The 17,754-nt window shown below is 43.1% G+C and overlaps 1 protein-coding gene across 11 annotated transcripts in view; it reads left to right on the top strand.

Annotated features, from left to right (window-relative positions):
- The first annotated feature begins 3,075 nt into the window (after positions 1-3,075).
- LOC109899325 (serine/threonine-protein phosphatase 4 regulatory subunit 1) overlaps positions 3,076-17,754 on the top strand; it is a 28,714-nt gene continuing 14,035 nt past the window's right edge. For 2 of the 11 annotated variants that reach the window (XM_020494459.2, XM_031836187.1), the window contains exons 1-11: positions 3,076-3,209; positions 3,354-3,398; positions 5,423-5,558; positions 5,675-5,781; positions 8,086-8,228; positions 9,900-10,046; positions 10,545-10,652; positions 10,950-11,015; positions 11,360-11,518; positions 12,666-12,790; positions 12,933-13,681. In XM_020494459.2, the coding sequence (XP_020350048.1) occupies positions 3,203-3,209; positions 3,354-3,398; positions 5,423-5,558; positions 5,675-5,781; positions 8,086-8,228; positions 9,900-10,046; positions 10,545-10,652; positions 10,950-11,015; positions 11,360-11,518; positions 12,666-12,790; positions 12,933-13,681 (1,792 nt within the window). In that variant the 5' untranslated portion in view covers positions 3,076-3,202. Of the gene's footprint in view, positions 3,210-3,353; positions 3,399-3,459; positions 3,583-4,217; positions 4,396-4,710; positions 5,009-5,422; positions 5,559-5,674; positions 5,782-8,085; positions 8,229-9,879; positions 10,047-10,544; positions 10,653-10,949; positions 11,016-11,359; positions 11,519-12,665; positions 12,791-12,932; positions 13,682-17,754 lie in introns of those variants that run through there. The other 9 variants (XM_020494460.2, XM_020494463.2, XM_020494467.2 and 6 more) reach the window with 9 other exon arrangements.

The following is a 17,754-nucleotide window of genomic DNA, read 5'->3' as shown; positions in this document are numbered from 1 at the left end:
TAAACCAGTGTGGATGACAATTGAGATGTACAAACTATGGCATAAGGGAACAAACAACAAGCAGACAAGAGGCAATCTGTAATTTCGATTAAGACATTAATGAGCGAGCTAGGACGGGCATATTCAATATAATTATGTGTTTAGCACTTTTGAAATATACTGTACATCAACAGAATTCAGAACACGGGCCATATTTACAGTGTTCTCCCTTGACACCAAGTCAGACCCGCATATAAGCGGACAATGAAAGCTCTTACAATATTCAATGATTACATTTCTCTAAAACAGGTTATAGGCACCACCAAGTGCACCACCAAGTCAGAACAGTAGGCAAAATTAAAGGATAAACATACCAAATTATTAGGGTGAGGCACATGGGCTACTAACATCTTACTACACAACATACACTTAGTATTACTTTCTTAGCTACAGTATACATTGCTCCCTGACATAATACATAGTTTATGCAGCAGCATAGAATACATTTTTGGACTCACCTTGTTGTGCTGTGCTCACTTGAACAGGAAGGTGGCGCGACGGTCCTTCTTGGGCACATTTTGTCATCAATGTCTGCCATTCTCTGGATACATGGTGCTTTCAAAACAACTGGGAACTCAGAAAAAAACAAGGTTGAATCATGATGACATCATTGATCTTTGTATCGCTAGAAAGAGGCCAGATTTACAATTCCGAGTTGGATGACCATTCAAAACGCATTTTCCCAGTCGGAGCTCGTTTATTCCTGACTTCCCAGTTGTCTTGAACTCACAGAAGTCAAGCTTTCGCAGTTTAGAGTTAACAGTTGTTTTGTGCGTGGCCCTTAATCTCAGATTTGGGACCACAGAGCCACTCCACTGAATAGCAGGTTAGTGATGGCTTTGCAATGCAATGCAATGCAATGCTCACTGATTCCTTCCAAACCACTCATTGTTGAATTTGTGATTTCCAACTTGTTGTGTAATGTTTATGTTTTATCTATAATTTATCTTCATTATTTATCTTCATATGACAAGGATTAAAAAAGATTTGCCAGTAGATTGTCGACTTGATTCATGATGATGACTGCTAGCTAAGATTGTTGAAAGTATGATGTTGACATGATCAGTCCAATCAAAGCTACTGTACATAAAACGTGATTTGATGTTATTTTATCTGTGGTCAATGACCTTGAGCCTTCTTGGATGGGTACTTCTAATGTAACTCTTTGTCAGCACCCAAGGGGCTCGAATTTTCTAGCCCTACCCTTAGACTTGGCGCAATGCTCTGTATTTTCTGCTGGCTTGCACCACCACCACAGAAATCACTGAGCTAGGCTGAAACACCTGCATTTTGGAGCTGCCTTACTCAAGAAAACAAAAAAAGACCATGTTTGTATGCGGCTTCATTAACCTAATGATATATATTTTTTTTACATTGTTTGCAAACTGATATGTGACACGTATTAATGCCAAAATAACATGCAAAACAGGCAAGCCCAAGAAAAAAACAAATGTAGGGCTCAAAACAGGTGGGGCACCACTGCTGATAGCACTGCCTTGAGGAATACCATTGTCTTCTCCATAGGCATCAATTTCTATTTTAACTCAAAATGGGCCAAAACTCAGTTATATAATCTCCCACCAATACCAAGTATTTCCATCTTAATCAATAGGCCTTCTCTCCACATAGTGGCATAAGCCTTTTCAATGTAAAAAAAAAGACAGTAGCCATTACTTCTTTCATGACCAAAGTTTTTTCAACTTCATTGCTCACCTTTACTAATGCATTCAAAGTAGATCTACCTTTACCACATTGACATTGACTCAATAAACCTCTATGTTCCAAGAAATATGGTCAGTGCTATTGGTCTATAACTATCAGCACATGAAGGGTCCTTACCAGGCTTTATAAAAAGTAACATTACCAAACGTTTCCAACCAGAAGGTATAACTCCCTCACTCCAAATCATATTAAATCATTCCTGGAGAACATGTATAGCCTCATCAGGTAAATGCTTAAACATTACATAGCACAACTCATCATGACCTGGGGCTGTATATTCACAGCCTATTAAGGCTGAACACATCTCATGTATGGTAAAACCTGCATCCAAAGAAGAGTCAACAGTATCCCTTTTCTTATACACATTAACATGAGCATTTAAAATCTCACATCTGCATTGCTTATATACTTCATCCAAAGTAACCCACTATGTACCCTAGCAAATGTCTTCCCCAACAAGTCAGCTTTTTCTTTATCAGTTACGGCCATTTTTATACCCATAACCAAAACTGGAATTAGAGTGGACTTGCTTCTTCCAGTCATCTTCTTCAACATAGACCATACATCCCCCAGTTCAGTACCCCTGCCTATTGTAGAGCAGAACTGTTTCCATGCATTTCTCTTGACAGACTTAATGATCCTACGTACTAAAGCATTCTTCCTTTGGAAATCAAGTAGATTCTTAGGAGTCATATTCCTCTGCAACACTCTAAGCCATATTTATTTCTCGAATAGCCGCAGTGCACTCTTCAGTCCTCCATGGAACCACCTTCTTTTTCTCACCCACTTCACTTACTGGTACATATAAATTCACAGCACTCACAGAGGCAGCACATACAGTACATCAACCGGCCTCTCTAAAGTCAACTCTCCAACAGACTTTAAGCAATGATCACCAAACTTTTCCCAGTCTGCTTTATGAAAGCCCCATCTTCTGAGTGGTACCCTGTCTGGAATAGTAACATCAACGTTCATGGTACACGCAATCGGGAAATGATCACTTCCAACAGTAGAATCATGCATTACATTACATTCACACATTGATGCTGGTAAATGGCTTGAGTGAACACTCTTAATTTATCCACCATATTTGGCTATATTTTATATATTTTTTATTTCACCTTTATTTAACCAGGTAGGCTTGTTGAGAACAAGTTCACACTACAACTGCGACCTGGCCAAGATAAAGCAAAGCAATTACAATATTATAAGATAGAACATTATTATTCAGTCACTGAACAGAATTTGAAGCAATGGATTAAACTATTCTTTGGGCGTTGTACTTTACTATTAACGCCTCTAGGTGGAGTGGTGATTTGTTCACGGATTTGATACTATCCGAACCGCTCGTTGTTCAGTTTTTAACAGCGGCTCCTATTTTCTCCCTCTCCAGTTGAAACCTCGTCTGCCCATACCACTTTAAATGTAGGACCAGGACAAGATGGCGGGTACGTAGCCTTTATTTACATTAGCTTCGGGAAAATGCGTTATTAACACTTTTTTTCCGTCCCATATTTTAAAAGTTTCGAGTGAAAGTACAATTAAGCTATCGATTGAGTATCCTTTCATTCCGTTTTTGGTTGTTTTTACAGATATATCTTTGCTCAAAGAGGATTCACAGGAGGAGTTGGACGGATGTAAGTTTTCCCCTCTGTTGTCAGTGTGGAACTCTTACTGCTAGGGGTACTAACTAGCTTGCTACATAATTGCCCTGTCGGCAATGGAGTTCATGGGTGGGTCGTCTGAGTGGGCCTTGGGTATACGTGTTGGACTGTCACCTTTCTTAACAACTTACAGATCTGTTCTTCGATGTGTAAAGAGGTATATTCACATCATACATTTAAATGCTTGCAAAAGTCCTTTTGGAACAGCTATGTCACGCGCACGCTGAAGTTAGGTCATAAACTAACCAGCTAGCTAGCAAGCTAATTGGCTAGTTAGCATCTCTCAAACGGCTAGCTATCTAGCTCAGGTAAAGCAGATTACCAGTATTACACGTTTCGATTCAGTGCTTTGTATTCAATTTGATTTTGAACATCTCGCACTCTAGGTTCCAAACCTAATCCACCGGGCATCTGTGCACGATAGCTAGCTACCTCCGCGGGGGGAGGTTGTTGATTTATTTTCAAAGACTAGCGTATTTTTATGAAATTCGTTCAGGGCCATTTGACTCTAGTTACTCAACCTGAACCTCCCCGATGTGGAATGTTAATGATTTTGGATTATTTGGTTTGCTAGCCAAACTGAGTATGAAAACATAACTAGCCAACTAGCTATACTGAACACAAATATAAATGAAACAATTCGCTATTTTACCGAGTTTACAGTTCATATAAGGAAATCAGTCAATTTAAATAAATCACTAGGCCCTAATCTATGGATTTCACATGACTGGGCAGGGGTGCAATCATGGGAGCCAATCAGAATTAGTTTATCCCCACAAAAGGGCTTTATTGCAGACCGAAATACTCCTGTTTCATTAGCTGTCCAGGTGGCTGGTCTACGAGGATCCCGGAGGGAAAGAAGCTGTATGTGAAGATCCTGGGCTGGCTTGGTTACACGTGGTCTGTGATTGTGATACCGGTGGAACATACTACAAATTTCACTAAAATTACGTTGAATGCGGTTTATATGGTAGATAAATGAACATTACATTTTTTATCAAAAGTTCTGGTGGACATTCTTGCAGTTAGTGTGCCAATTGCACGCTCCCTCAATTTGAGACATCCGTTGTATTGTTTTGTGACAACTGGCCTTTTATTGTCCCCAGCACTAGGTGCGCCTGTGTAATGAGCATGGTGTTTAATCAGCTTCTTGATAATGCCACACCCGTCAGGTATTAGCTTATAAATACGCGTTTTGTGCGTATGGAACATTTCCGTGATCTTTTATTTCAGCTCATAAAACATGGGACCAACACTTGTTGCGTTGAATTATTTTTCAATATAGATTTGACGCACCCAGCCGGGCCATACATTTTATTTTAGCAATTTTTACCCCCTTTTCTCCCCAATTTTGTGATATTCAATTGGTAGTTGGTCTTGTCCCATTGCTGCTACTCCGGTACGAACTCGGGAGAGTCGAAGGTCGCGAGCCATGCGTGCTCCGAAACAACCACACCAAGCTTTCTTCTTTACACACTGCTCGCTTAACCGGGAAGCCAGCCGCACCAATGTGTTGGAGGAAACACCGCACAGCTGGTGACCGAAGTCAGCGTGCATGCGCCCGCCAGCAGTGCCATATTGCAGTAACTAGACACGGTTACAGTACAAGCTAGTTGTTTATGTTGCAAGATACCTATACCATTGTGAACACAGTCAAAATGCAATAAGTCCACCTACATATAACTACCTTCCTCCCACAGATCCACACCTGCTTTTAAGCTATGTGCATTTTGTCATTTTTAGATGCATTCATTGTAGGCCTATTTCATATGTGTTCTTCTCACCAAATCTGTCGTTTTCACTGTGCCCTTTTTTCTGTTGGACCTTATTCTTTTAACTACTGCTGATATGCTAATAGGTTTAGCATTGTTGCCAAGCTTCTGCCACTACTGCATGTCATGTCATTTTACTCGCTGTTCCTCATCACTGTCACTCACCGGCCTGTCTGGGTGGTGGTGGGTGCCTCTCATGCACAATATTTCCAATGTCTTTAATAGTTGGTGTGGATGACTACAGCTCAGAGTCTGACATCATTATTATACCTTCAGCCTTGGACTTTGTATCGCAAGATGAGATGCTGACTCCTCTTGGAAGATTGGATAAATACGTGGCTAGCGAAAACATTTTTAACAGGTAGCTATCCAATGGAACATTATTAGATCACACACTTTTGAAGACTTTTTACATTTATTCTGGATAATAGTAAAATGGTTCCTTTTTATGCCTGCTTGTTATTGTGTGAATTCCAGACAAATGGTGGCACGAAGTTTGTTGGATACACTTAAAGCTGTAAATGAGGATGAGCAGGACTGTATCACTGTCTTGGAGAGAGTGGGCCGACTGGCCGATGACTCAGGTAAGACCCCATTGCTGAATGAGACGTGTCTGTTTCATATTTAGCGGCTCACTGAATTGAAAACGCCAAACCTGTGTCTGTCGTGTGTCTGCGTGCTCTGGACATGCCCCTATTTCTGTGTCATTAAGTAGCCAGCCTGTTCTCCTTAGCTGGTCACCAGTGCAGAGAGAGGCCTATAAATGTTTGATGGAGCGGTGTATTTAACTGACTGTTTACTGCACCTGGCTGCCATTTCAAATGGGTGAAATGCATTTGGGCCTTACTTTTACAGCCGGTCCCTGTTCAACCCCCCCCTTGGCCCTAACCCTTCGATGTTTGTAGATTTGTAAGGTGAAGGCATGCTAAGGAATATAGCAGAAGGTGCACCACTGCTTCTACCTATCCAAGTTTCAAATTTTGATGTCATGTGCACAAGTACAGTGAAATGCCATTTTTGCAAGCTCTAAATCCAACACTGTAATCAATGTAGTACTAAAAATAACATACGGTAGAACAAAAAAGGGAAAGAAAGTAAGCAATATACAGGATCTCTTCCAATTCCAAAAATATGAACTCAAAAATTTTAAATGATTTTACTGAGTTACAGTTCATATGAGGAAACCAGTCAATTGAAATAATTAAATTCATTAGGTCCTAATCTATTAATTTCACATGACTGGGAATACAGATATGCATCTGCCTCACAATGGGACTCAGGTTCTGGTCACAGTATATCTGTGCATTCAAATCCAAAAAATGCAATTGTTTGTTGTCAGCAGCTTATGTCTGCCCGTACCATAAACCCACCGCCACCATGTGGCACTCTGAACACAACATTAACATCATCTGTGGTTTTCAGTTGTGAGGCCAGTTGGACATACTGCCAAATTCTCTAAAATGACATTGGAGGCAGCTTATGGTAGAGAAATGGATGTTCCTGCAGTCAGCATGCCAATTTGTACGCTTCCTCAATACTTGAGACATCTGTGGCATTTTTGTGACACAACTGCACATTTTTTGTGGCCTTTCATTGTCCCCAGCACAAGGTGCATCTGTGTAATGATCATGTAGTTGAATCAGCTTTTTGATATGTCACATCTGTCAGGTGGATGGATTATTTTGGCAAAGAAGAAATGCTCACTAACAGGGATGTAAACACATTTCTGCATAACATTTGAGAGAAGCTTTTTGTACGTATGGAACATTTCTGTGATCTTTTATTTCAGCTCATGAAACATGGGACAAATACTTTATGTAGTCTGTGTAGCCATTTTGTTAGCTATTTATCGGTCTTATGGCTGGGGGATAGAAGCTGTCCAGGAGCCTATTGGAGTCAGACATCGAAGTATTAGGGCCATGGGGAAGTGGTAGGGTTTAGGAAATGGATTGGGTGTTATTAGCTGGGATAACTCAGTTTTTCTTGTACGTTCTCTGAATGTAGGATAGTGGACTAGCAGTGTCCTTGTAAGCGCAGGGCATGATAGCGTAATGCAGTAGCCAGTCAATCACATTTATTTATAAAACCCTTCTTACATCAGCTGATGTCACAAAGTGCTGTACAGAAACCCAGCCTAAAACCCCAAACAGCAAGCAATGCAGGTGTAGAAGCACTGTGGCTAGGAAAAACTCCCTAGAAAGGCCAGAACCTAGGAAGAAACCTAGAGAGGAAACAGGCTATGAAGGGTGGCCAGTCCTCTTCTGGCTGTGTCGGGTGAAGATTATAACAGAACATAAGCCCTGCTTAATGGTGCATGCATACATTAGAGCAGCAACCAGGGCCCTCAACCCTGGAGTACACTGACCAGAGGGGACCTTAGTCAGTCAGTCAGTCAGTCAGTCAGTGGACATGTTTTAAAATAACTTCATCATGAAAATCGTTAAATTAAATAAAAAGTGTTTCCCCTAGTGTTTCAAAGGTGGGTGTGCTTTTGGGCAAGCCTGGGAAATATTCTACTCGCTTTATTAGTGGATTGATGTATTTCATTCAAATGTAGGCCTACCTAAATTCACATCAGAAGTTAAGAAAATGTAACTATTTCTGCAGACAATCTCTCTCTGTCAGGACAAATTATATCCTCCCTATGGACAGAGGGGGATATCATTATATTTGTCCAGAGAGATTGTGTCCCCAAAGTCCTTTTTTAAATGACCAAAGGCTCTGGTTTCATCATCCAGCCAGGGTTCACTCATGGTTGAGCACTTGTGCTGCTGTCTGATGAAACCAGATCATTTTGTTTTTAAAGGGCCTTTGATCTTCAGACTTCATTGGGCCCTTTTCTACTGTTTTATATTATATATATATATTGGATGACCTCTCTCTTTCAGAGCCCACTGTAAGAGCAGAGCTAATGGAGCAAGTTCCTCACATCGCCATTTTCTGTCAAGAGAACAGACCTTCCATTCCGTTTGCCTTCTCTAAATACTTGCTACCGATCGTCGTGAGATACCTGGCTGACCAGAACAACCAGGTAAAGGAGGCGTGTGACAATTCATTACATTATCCCTCTGTGTTGTTTATCATAAACTCAGCAAAAAAAGAAACGTCCCCTTTTCAGGACCCTGTCTTTCAAAGATAATTTGTAAAAAGTCTTCACAGATCTTCATCGTAAAGGGTTTAAACACGGTTTCCCATGCTTGTTCAATGAACCATAAACAATTAATGAACATGTACCTGTGGAACGGTCGTTAAGACACTAACAGCTTACAGACGGTAGGCAATTAAGGTCACAGTTATGAAAACTTAGGACACTAAAGAGGCCTTTCTACCATCTCTGAAAAACACCAAAGGAAAGATGCCCAGGATCCCTGCTCATCTGCATGAACATGCCTTAGGCATGCTGCAAGGAGGCATGAGGACTGCAGATGTAGCCAGGGCAATAAATTGCAATGTCGGTATTGTGAGACGCTTAAGACAGCGCTAGAGGGAGGCAGGACGGACAGCTGATTGTCCTCGCAGTGGCAGACCACGTGTAACAACACCTGCACAGGATCGGTACATCCAAACATCACACCAGCAGGACAGGTACAGGATGGCGACAACAACTGTCCGAGTTACACCAGGAAAGCACAATCCCTCCATCAGTGCTCAGACTGTCCGCAATAGGCTGAGAGAGGCTGGACTAAGGGCTTGTAGGCCTGTTGTAAGGCAAGTCCTCACCAGACATCACCGGCAACAAGGTCGCCTATGGGCACAAACCCACCGTCGCTGGACCAGACAGGACTGGCAAAAAGTGCTCTTCACTGACGAGTCGCGGTTTTATCTCACCAGGGGTGCTGGTCGGTTTCGTGTTTATCGTCAAAGGAATGCGCTTTACAATGAGGCCTGTACTCTGGAGCGGGATCGATTTGGAGGTGGATAGTCCGTCATGGTCTGTGGCGGTGTGTCACAGCATCATCGGACTTAAGCTTGTCATTGCAGGCAATCTGAACGCTGTGCATTACAGGGAAGACATCCTCCTCCCTCATGTGGTACCTTTCCTGCAGGCTCATCCTGACGTGACCCACCAGCCATACTGCTCGTTCTGTGCGTGATTTCCTACAAGACAGGAATGTCAGGGTTCTGCCATGGCCAGCAAAGAGCCCGGATCTCTATCCCATTGAGCACCTCTGGGACCTGTTGGATCGGAGGGTGAGGGCTAGGGCCATTCCCCCCCCAGAAATGTCCGGGAACTTGCAGGTTTCTTGGTGGAAGAGTGGGGTAACATCTCACAGCAAGAACTGGCACATCTGGTGCAGTCCATGAGGAGGAGATGCACTGCAGTACTTAATGCAGCTGGTGGCCACACCAGATACTGGCTGTTACTTTTGCTCAGGGACACATTATTCCGTTTGTTAGTCACATGTCTGTGTAACTTGTTCAGTTTGTCTGATTTTTAATCTTATGTTCATACAAATATTTACACGTTAAGTTTTCTGAAAAATAAACGCAGTTGACAGTGAGAGGACATTTCTTTTTTTGCTAAGTTTACCTGTTCAAATTTTCAGATGCCTGTATATGACCTTTGACACATGTTAAATGTACACCTATTTAACTTTTTTGAATGGTGAATTAAGCTGCGAAAATAAACATTTCATTGCAACTCTAATATTTTACTAATGTTATTAATAACTTCTATATAGTGATTGTGATGTCTCCCTAGGTCAGAAAGACCAGCCAGGCAGCCCTGCTGGTGCTGCTGGAGCAGGAGCTGATTGAGAGGGGGGACATTGAGACCCTGGTGTGCCCTGTCCTGGTGGACCTGACCGCCCCCGACAGCAACGACGACGTCAAGACCGAAGCCATGGCCGTGAGTCACGTGACCAAGGAGATGTCTGAAATGGCATCCTATTCCCTATGTAGTGTACTACTTAAGTACATTTTTATGGGTTCTGGTCAAAAGTACTGCACTACATAGGGAATAGGGCTTTATTTCAGAAGCACGAGTGTGAGGAAATGTAGTATGGAGCAGTTTATTCGTAACATGATGCTCACACCATGTTTTTATATTACCAAGCAATCAGTGTGCCACTTTAAGATATGCTACTTTAAAACATTAGCATTTTATGTCATGAGGTTGACCCCTTTGTTTTATCTGACTTGCTATTTACAATAGCTGTGATATACAGGGGTAGGCTGCAGCCAGCATTCAAATGAATGTTTGTCCTCCTGCAGATAGTGCAAGGCAAGAGTATTTCAAGGCTGTCCATAGGACACATGTAGTCTTTTTGTGATGTGGCCAAACCTCCATGCGGTGTGAGGAGGATGCTGACAGACTTGATTTTTTTGTCTGCATATGTGTCTGTAGATCATCTGTAAGATGGCCCCCATGGTGGGCAAGGACATCACCGAGCGCCTCTTCCTGCCCCGCTTCTGTGAGATGTGTTGCGACTGCAGGATGTTCCACGTACGCAAGGTCAGTAGAGTCTAGGGTTGTGTTCATGCGCCACCAAATGGATGAAAACCAACTGAAACACGAGGGACTACCTGAAATTGTTATGTTACAATTTTTTACGCTTTCTGTTGTGCCGTAATGAACACAACCCTGGATTAGACCACTCCCAGGCAGTGTCTATGGGGACTGAACACATTCAAACAGACTTTCTCACATGTAGTATTGGTCTTTTCAGCTATTTTGTTTAATGTATTGTTACATCTGCGTGGGCTTTGAGTCAATGTTTTAGATGTTTGTTTTTTCTGTGTTTTATGGCAGGTTTGTGCAGCAAACTTTGGCGACATTTGCAGTGTTGTCGGAGGAGATGCGACAGAGGAACTCCTGGTACATGTTGACCTCTTTTGGTTTCATTCTCAGCCAAATGACTTGTTAACCTTGTCACACCAGGGTTTACTCACATGATAATCTGACAGTCAGAAGCTACTATGGCTCCTAATGTCGTTCCCAACTGCCACTGTATTGTCAGTATTTTTCTGCACTCTGTGTATTGTTCTCTGTTGCAACTGTATTGTGGCATTGAGATTGTAGCGGGTGACACAATGTCTCGCTCTCTCTCTCTGTGTGACTCCACTTGGCCCTGTGCGACAAGGAAAGGGCATTTCAAGCTCTGACTAACTGCATTTTTTTTCTTCTGCCTTCCCTTTCTCTCCCACCTCTTTCCTGTCCAGCTGCCCCGCTTTTTCCAGCTCTGCTCGGACAACGTGTGGGGGGTGAGGAAGGCCTGTGCTGAGTGCTTCATGACCGTTTCCTCGTCCACCTCGCAGGAAGTGCGCAGGACCAAGCTCTCCTCGCTCTTCATCAGCCTCATCAGTGACCCCTCCCGTTGGGTGAGCACTCAACAGAAAGGAGGATTTCTGCCATTTGGCAACCCACAACCTGGGGGGTATCTTACGAAGCAATCTAGATCTACTCTGGGTTTTCAAAAGCTAACCAGCTTGTTAGCTTGACATTCCAGTTCAGGTTTCATCCGTATGACGACGGTGGATATTGCTCGTCCAGCCTGCCGTTTCACTCTAGCAGGCTTGTAACTGCATGTATGTTGCACGTGGCTAGTCGAACACTGAACTCTTCATTGAGACAATGCTGAACATCGATCTATGGGCGAGTCAGTGCCACATTTAAATTTGTGCTGAAATTAAATGAAAGGAAAGTTTTTATATTGCAAATTCATCAGGCGATGGTGTGAAATACGCTTGTTGAAGTGCCGACTTTGGTGTGCTTATTAATGCACAACCACCTTTCCCTTATTCCTACCGATAAGGAATTCAATCATTTTAAAGGTCTTTCTGTGCGTGAAGTTTAAAATGCGTTCTTTCATCACTAAATCTGTAATAAAACCATTTTGATTTAATGAAATATTTAATCAGTCTTCCTCAAATGAAGGGGATGATGATGCAATCTTTGCAAGAGGGAGGGAATCTGATTTCATTGGTCCTCAACTCATCATGGCTCAGTCATTTTATTCAGGTTAAGTGGAGTTAGCCTTCCCCGGAGCACGTTAGTTCTGAAGAATTCGTTGCCATAGAAATTTACCTGACTAAAAAGTCAGCCACTTTCGTATGACCTGTTACCATGTGTTGAACACAGATTTGACCAAAGATACCATGCTAACTCTTCAAACCTGCTTCGTAGGATACCCCTCCATTGGTAACTACTGTTAGCATAGGCATTAAACATTGACCTGGGGCTAGAATGCCATTGTTCATGCTGCAGGTAAATAACTTTTTAGAGAAAATGTGTTTTACTGCGAGGCCTGGTGGTAGTAGTGATTATTTAACAATAGTTAGCCCAGTTTTCCCACCATTATTGAAAATTGACAGGGTGTTTTTTAATTCTATTTTTAAGCACTCAGCCTCCTTATTTGAACTCACAGCTTGGTTAGTTCTCTACAAGGGGGTCTGCTAAATGAGTGTTAGTAAGTGTCGTACTCATTTGTTCCTGGACCTCTTGTCTCTTACTGTGTGTGTGTCTCAGGTGCGTCAGGCTGCCTTCCAGTCACTGGGCCAGTTCATCTCCACGTTCGCCAGCCCTAACAGTGTGGGCCAGTACTTCAGAGAGGGGGAGGTGGGCGAGTGTTACTGTGTCCACCCACAGAACAGGTGCAGCCATTGTTGGCCTTTTTGAGCAGGCATCTAAAAGGGAATTTACATGAATGGCTGGATCCTTTCATTCTGAAGAAAATCCACCAAGCTTGAGATTTGAACTGCTTTGTTTGTAACTAGCTTCCTTTCTCTCCCCCAGTACTGAGGAGAAACCACGGAACCCGGACACTACAGACCCCTCCCTAAGGGCTAACACAGAGAATTACTCTCAGAGGCAGGGGGAGGACTTGCCTGCATGTACAAATGGCAACCAAGAGGAGGCTTGTCCACAACAGGACTGCGTTTCGACAGGCCACCTGGGGGAGGGGGTGTTGTGCCGGACAGAGGAGGTAGGAGGAGTGGATGTGGCAGAGGAGGGGGGTGGGGAGCAGGTGGCGGACGGTGGACCGTGCTGCGAGGATGCCGACATAGTTCCAGAGTGCCTCTGTGGCGAGAAGAGCAAGAAGGAGCCTTCCTCGCTAACCCCCGACTCCTCCGACACAGTAACGGCTCGGGAGGAGGAGGAAGCCCCTTCAGGGGATACTGAGAATGAGCCACAGCCACCTGAGAAGCACACAACCTCTAATGAAAAGGATGACTCACCAGCAGACACATCTGAGCCTTCATCTTTGTCTGAGCCAGTAGAGGAATCCCCCTCTGTCAGTCCTCAGGACAGTATTCCCGAGCAGGAGCTCTACAACTCCTTCCACTTCTGGAGGATGCCCATCGCTGAGATGGACCTGGACATTGAGCTGCTCCAGCATGGGGGAAGTTGCCAGCATGAGTCTCCCAGTTATGGCTCCTCCAGTCACGGCAAGACAAAGGCCTCGGCACCCGTCCTGGACCGGAAACAGCTGGAAGAGTTGATTGAAAACCTGGAGCCTCATATTGATGACCCTGACGTGAAAGGTGAGCTTTGTGTGTGTCTATGAAACTTTACTTCACTATTAGAGGTTTACACTACAGCTATAAGCTGCTTACTTAAACACCATATAATTTAACTTGAGGTGGTTATTTTGGTCACTGTTGAAATACGTGGGGTTGTGTCCATTCAGAGACAGTGGCTAATAGTGTGTTGTAGGCTGTATGTAATTCCGTTAGGAAGAAGTTAGGAAGAAGTCATGGAGTGTGAATTCCCTTGGGCAATAAAGTGACAACCTGTCTTTTCCAAGCTAACCCCAGCAATGTTTCACAGGTAGTTTTGGATGATAGCGCTCAGAGGCTAGCCCTATAGGCCAACGCTTTGAGAGGTTGGACCTCGAGTCCATTTAACTGTGTTATCGGTGGAAGGAAACCCTTGATGTCGCTTTGGCATGTGAGGTTAGCACTGAGGTTAGCAGCCTGCTGGCGCCTGGTTATTCTACACAATACAAACGGGAGGATATTTTTGGGCCCGATTTTGAAAGGGACTGAGGCAGTAAATAGAAAAATTGTGAGAGGTGTGTACTGGTATATCAATGTCATGAATCACACAATGAAACTAAGGGCCTTGTCAGAGGTTACCAAAAAGCACCGGAAAGAAGCTTCAAACTAAAGCTGTTGTTTTATGACAAACGGCTTTTCCTGCAATCCTCTTGTATTTGTGAGCCTACTTGTGCTGCCTGTAGATGCAATCCATCATACTGCATGGAAAGAGAACTCCACTCATAGGCCAGGCCTATACTACAGATCACCACTGTGTGGGAAATATCATTATAGCAGTAAAATTCTCCTGAGATTTGCCATTTCTAAAATGGGGCACACATGACTTTAAATCTCTACATGATCTTGCACTAGTGGCATGTAAAAAATGCATTGGTTTGACGAACAATGCATATTCAACTTGGTTGTGTTAGGGTTGGGCGGGACCCAGATTTTCATACTGTTTCTGTACCGTACGGTATTACCAAATGTGCGCAGAAGGGGTGCTATTTCAACAAATGGCTGGAGCACTGAGCTGGATATAATTTGACACATCTTAGATTTCTTATAGTTCTACTTAATTTATAGTTATAAGCAGTGGCATAGCAAGCACCTCCACAGCCCCTGCGAGGCGGGATTGCTCCCAACCCCAAAAAACATGCGCACATACAGTACCAGTCAAAAGTTTGGACACAGCTACTCAAGGGTTTTTCTTTTTTTACTATTTTCTACATTGTAGAAAATAACACATGGAATCATGTAGTAACCAAAAAAGTGTTCACTGAAAATGTATTCTTCAAGGAGGCACATTGATGACAGCTTTGCACACTTGGCATTTCCTCATGAGGACCACCACAGGAAAGATCCAGAGTTACCTCTGCTGTGGAGGATAAGTTCATTCGTTACCTGCACCTTGGATTGCAGCCAAAATAAATGCTTCAGAGTTCAAGTAACAGACACACCTCAACATCAACTGTTCAGAGGAGACTGTGTGACTCAGGTTTCATGGTCGAATTGCTGCAAAGAAACCACTCCTAAAGGACACCGATAAGAAGAGACTTGCTTGGGCCAAGAAACATGACCAATGGACATCTTCCAAATTTGCGATTTTTGGTTCCAACCATCGTGTCTTTGCGAGTAGGTAAACACATGTGTGGTTCCCACCGTGAAGCATGGAGGTGCCACTGTCTGTGATTTATTTACTTTGAAGAATCTCAAATATTTTGGGATTTTTGGTTACTACATGATTCCATATTTGTTATTTCATAGTTTTGATGACTTCCCTAGTATGCTACAATGTAGAAAATAGTATAAATACAGAACTGTTGAATGGGTAGGTGTACAAACTTTTGACTGGTACTGTATATTTCTATACAGTGCCTTCGGAAAGTATTCGGACCCCTTTACTTTCCCCACATTTTGTTACATTACAGCTTTATTCTAAAATGTATTAAATAGTTTTTAATCAATCTAGTAGAGTATGCAGTGATACGTTTAAATAATTTGCCCATAATAAGAGCATCTAAAATAAAGGCTTTAAGGAAGTGGCTGCTGCATTCATATACAGTCGTGGCCAAAGGTTTTGAGTGACACACATATTGATTTTCACAGTCTGCTGCCTCAGTTTGTATGATGGTAATTTGCATATACTCCAGAATGTTATGAAGAGTGACCAGATTAATTGCAAAGTCCCTCTTTGCCATGCAAATGAACTGAATCCCCCAAAAGCATTTCCACTGCATATCAGCCCTGCCATAAAAGGACCAGCTGACATGTCAGTGATTCTCTCGTAAACACAGGTGTGAGTGTTGACAAGGACAAGGCTAGAGATCACTCTGTCATGCTGATTGAGTTTAAATGACAGACTGGAAGCTTCAAAAGGAGGGTGGTGCTTGGAATCATTGTTCTGCCTCTGTCAACCATCGTTACCTGCAAGGAAACGTGTGCCGTCATCATTGCTTTGCACAAAAAGGGCTTCACATGCAAGGATATTGCTGCCAGTAAGATTGCACCTAAATCAACCATTTATCGGATCATCAAGAACTTCAAGGAGAGCGGTTCAATTGTTGTGATGAAGGCTTCAGGGCGCCCAAGAAAGTCCAGCAAGTGCCAGGACTGTCTTCTAAAGTTGATTCAGCTGTGGGATCGGGGCACCACCAGTACAGAGCTTGCTCAGGAATGGCAGCAGGCAGGTGTGAGTGCATCTGCACGCACAGTGAGGCAAAGACTTTGAGGATGGCCCGGTGTCAAGAAGGGCAGAAAAGAAGCCACTTATCTCCAGGAAAAACATCGGGGACAGACTGATATTCTGCAAAAGGTACAGGGATTGGACTGCTGAGGACTGAGGTAAAGTCATTTTCTCTGATTATTTGGGGCATCCAGAAAAAAAGCTTGTCCGGAGAAGACAAGGTGAGTGCTACCATCAGTCCTGTGTCATGCCAACAGTAAAGCATCCTGAGACCATTCATGTGTGGGGTTGCTTCTCAGCCAAGGGAGTGGGCTCACTCACAATTTTGCCTAAGAACACAGCCATGAATTAAGAATGGTACCAACACATCCTCCGAGAGCAACTTCTCCCAACCATCCAGGAACAGTTTGGTGCCGTACAATGCCTTTTCCAGCACCTTGCCATAAGGCAAAAAAGATAACAAGTGGCTCGGGGAACAAAACACCAATATTTTGGGTCCATGGCCAGGAAACTCCTCAGACCTTAATCCCGTTGAGAACTTGTGGTCAATCCACAAGAGGCGGGTGGACAAAGAAAACCCCACACATTCTGACAAACTCCAAACATTGATTATGCAAGAATGGGCTGCCATCGGTCAGGATGTGGCCCAGAAATTAATTGACAGCATGCCAGGGCGGATTGCAGAGGTCTTGGAAAAAAAGGGTCAACACTGCAATTATTGACTCTTTGCATCAACTTCATGTAATTGTCAAAAGCCTTTGACACTTATTGAATGCTTGTAATTGTACTTCAGTATTCCATAGTAACGTCTGACAAAAAAGACACTGAAGCAGCAAACTTTCTGGAAATTAATATTTGTGTCATTCTCAACTTTTGGCCACGACTGTAGATGTCACCATAGTCTAGCACCGACGGTGACTGAATAATCTGCTTTCTACTATCTACTACAAACTTTGATCATTTGAATCAGCTGTGTAGTGTTGGGGCAAAAACTAAAACGTGCACCGCTTGGGGTCCCGAGGACCGAGTTAGGAAACCCTGCTATAGGAGAAGCCCATTTTGATTCTCAGCTTATTAACTAACTCATCAATATGCATTTTAAAAGACCACTTTTCATCTGTCCAGATGCCCAAATATTTGTAAGCAGGCACACGATCAATAATGATACCCTCCAAAGTACGTATGCTTAAATCGGCAGTTATTTTTGTTTATGTGCTCTAGAGAACATGTATTTAGTTTACCTGCATTTACTTCAGGTCAGTGTTTCTAATAGAATATAGGCATAATGTATTTCAGATCGAGCCGGGTCAACCGTGGGGGAAATGGCATACACAACAGCATCATCGGCATGATGGTTACAAGTTTGTACAGACAAGTCGATATTGTTAATGTA

Source organism: Oncorhynchus kisutch, linkage group LG11 (genome assembly GCF_002021735.2).
Source record: "Oncorhynchus kisutch isolate 150728-3 linkage group LG11, Okis_V2, whole genome shotgun sequence".
In the NCBI taxonomy this organism is placed as follows: domain Eukaryota; kingdom Metazoa; phylum Chordata; class Actinopteri; order Salmoniformes; family Salmonidae; genus Oncorhynchus; species Oncorhynchus kisutch.
Note: the sequence above shows the minus strand (reverse complement) of the source record. Positions and strands in the feature narration are given on the sequence as shown.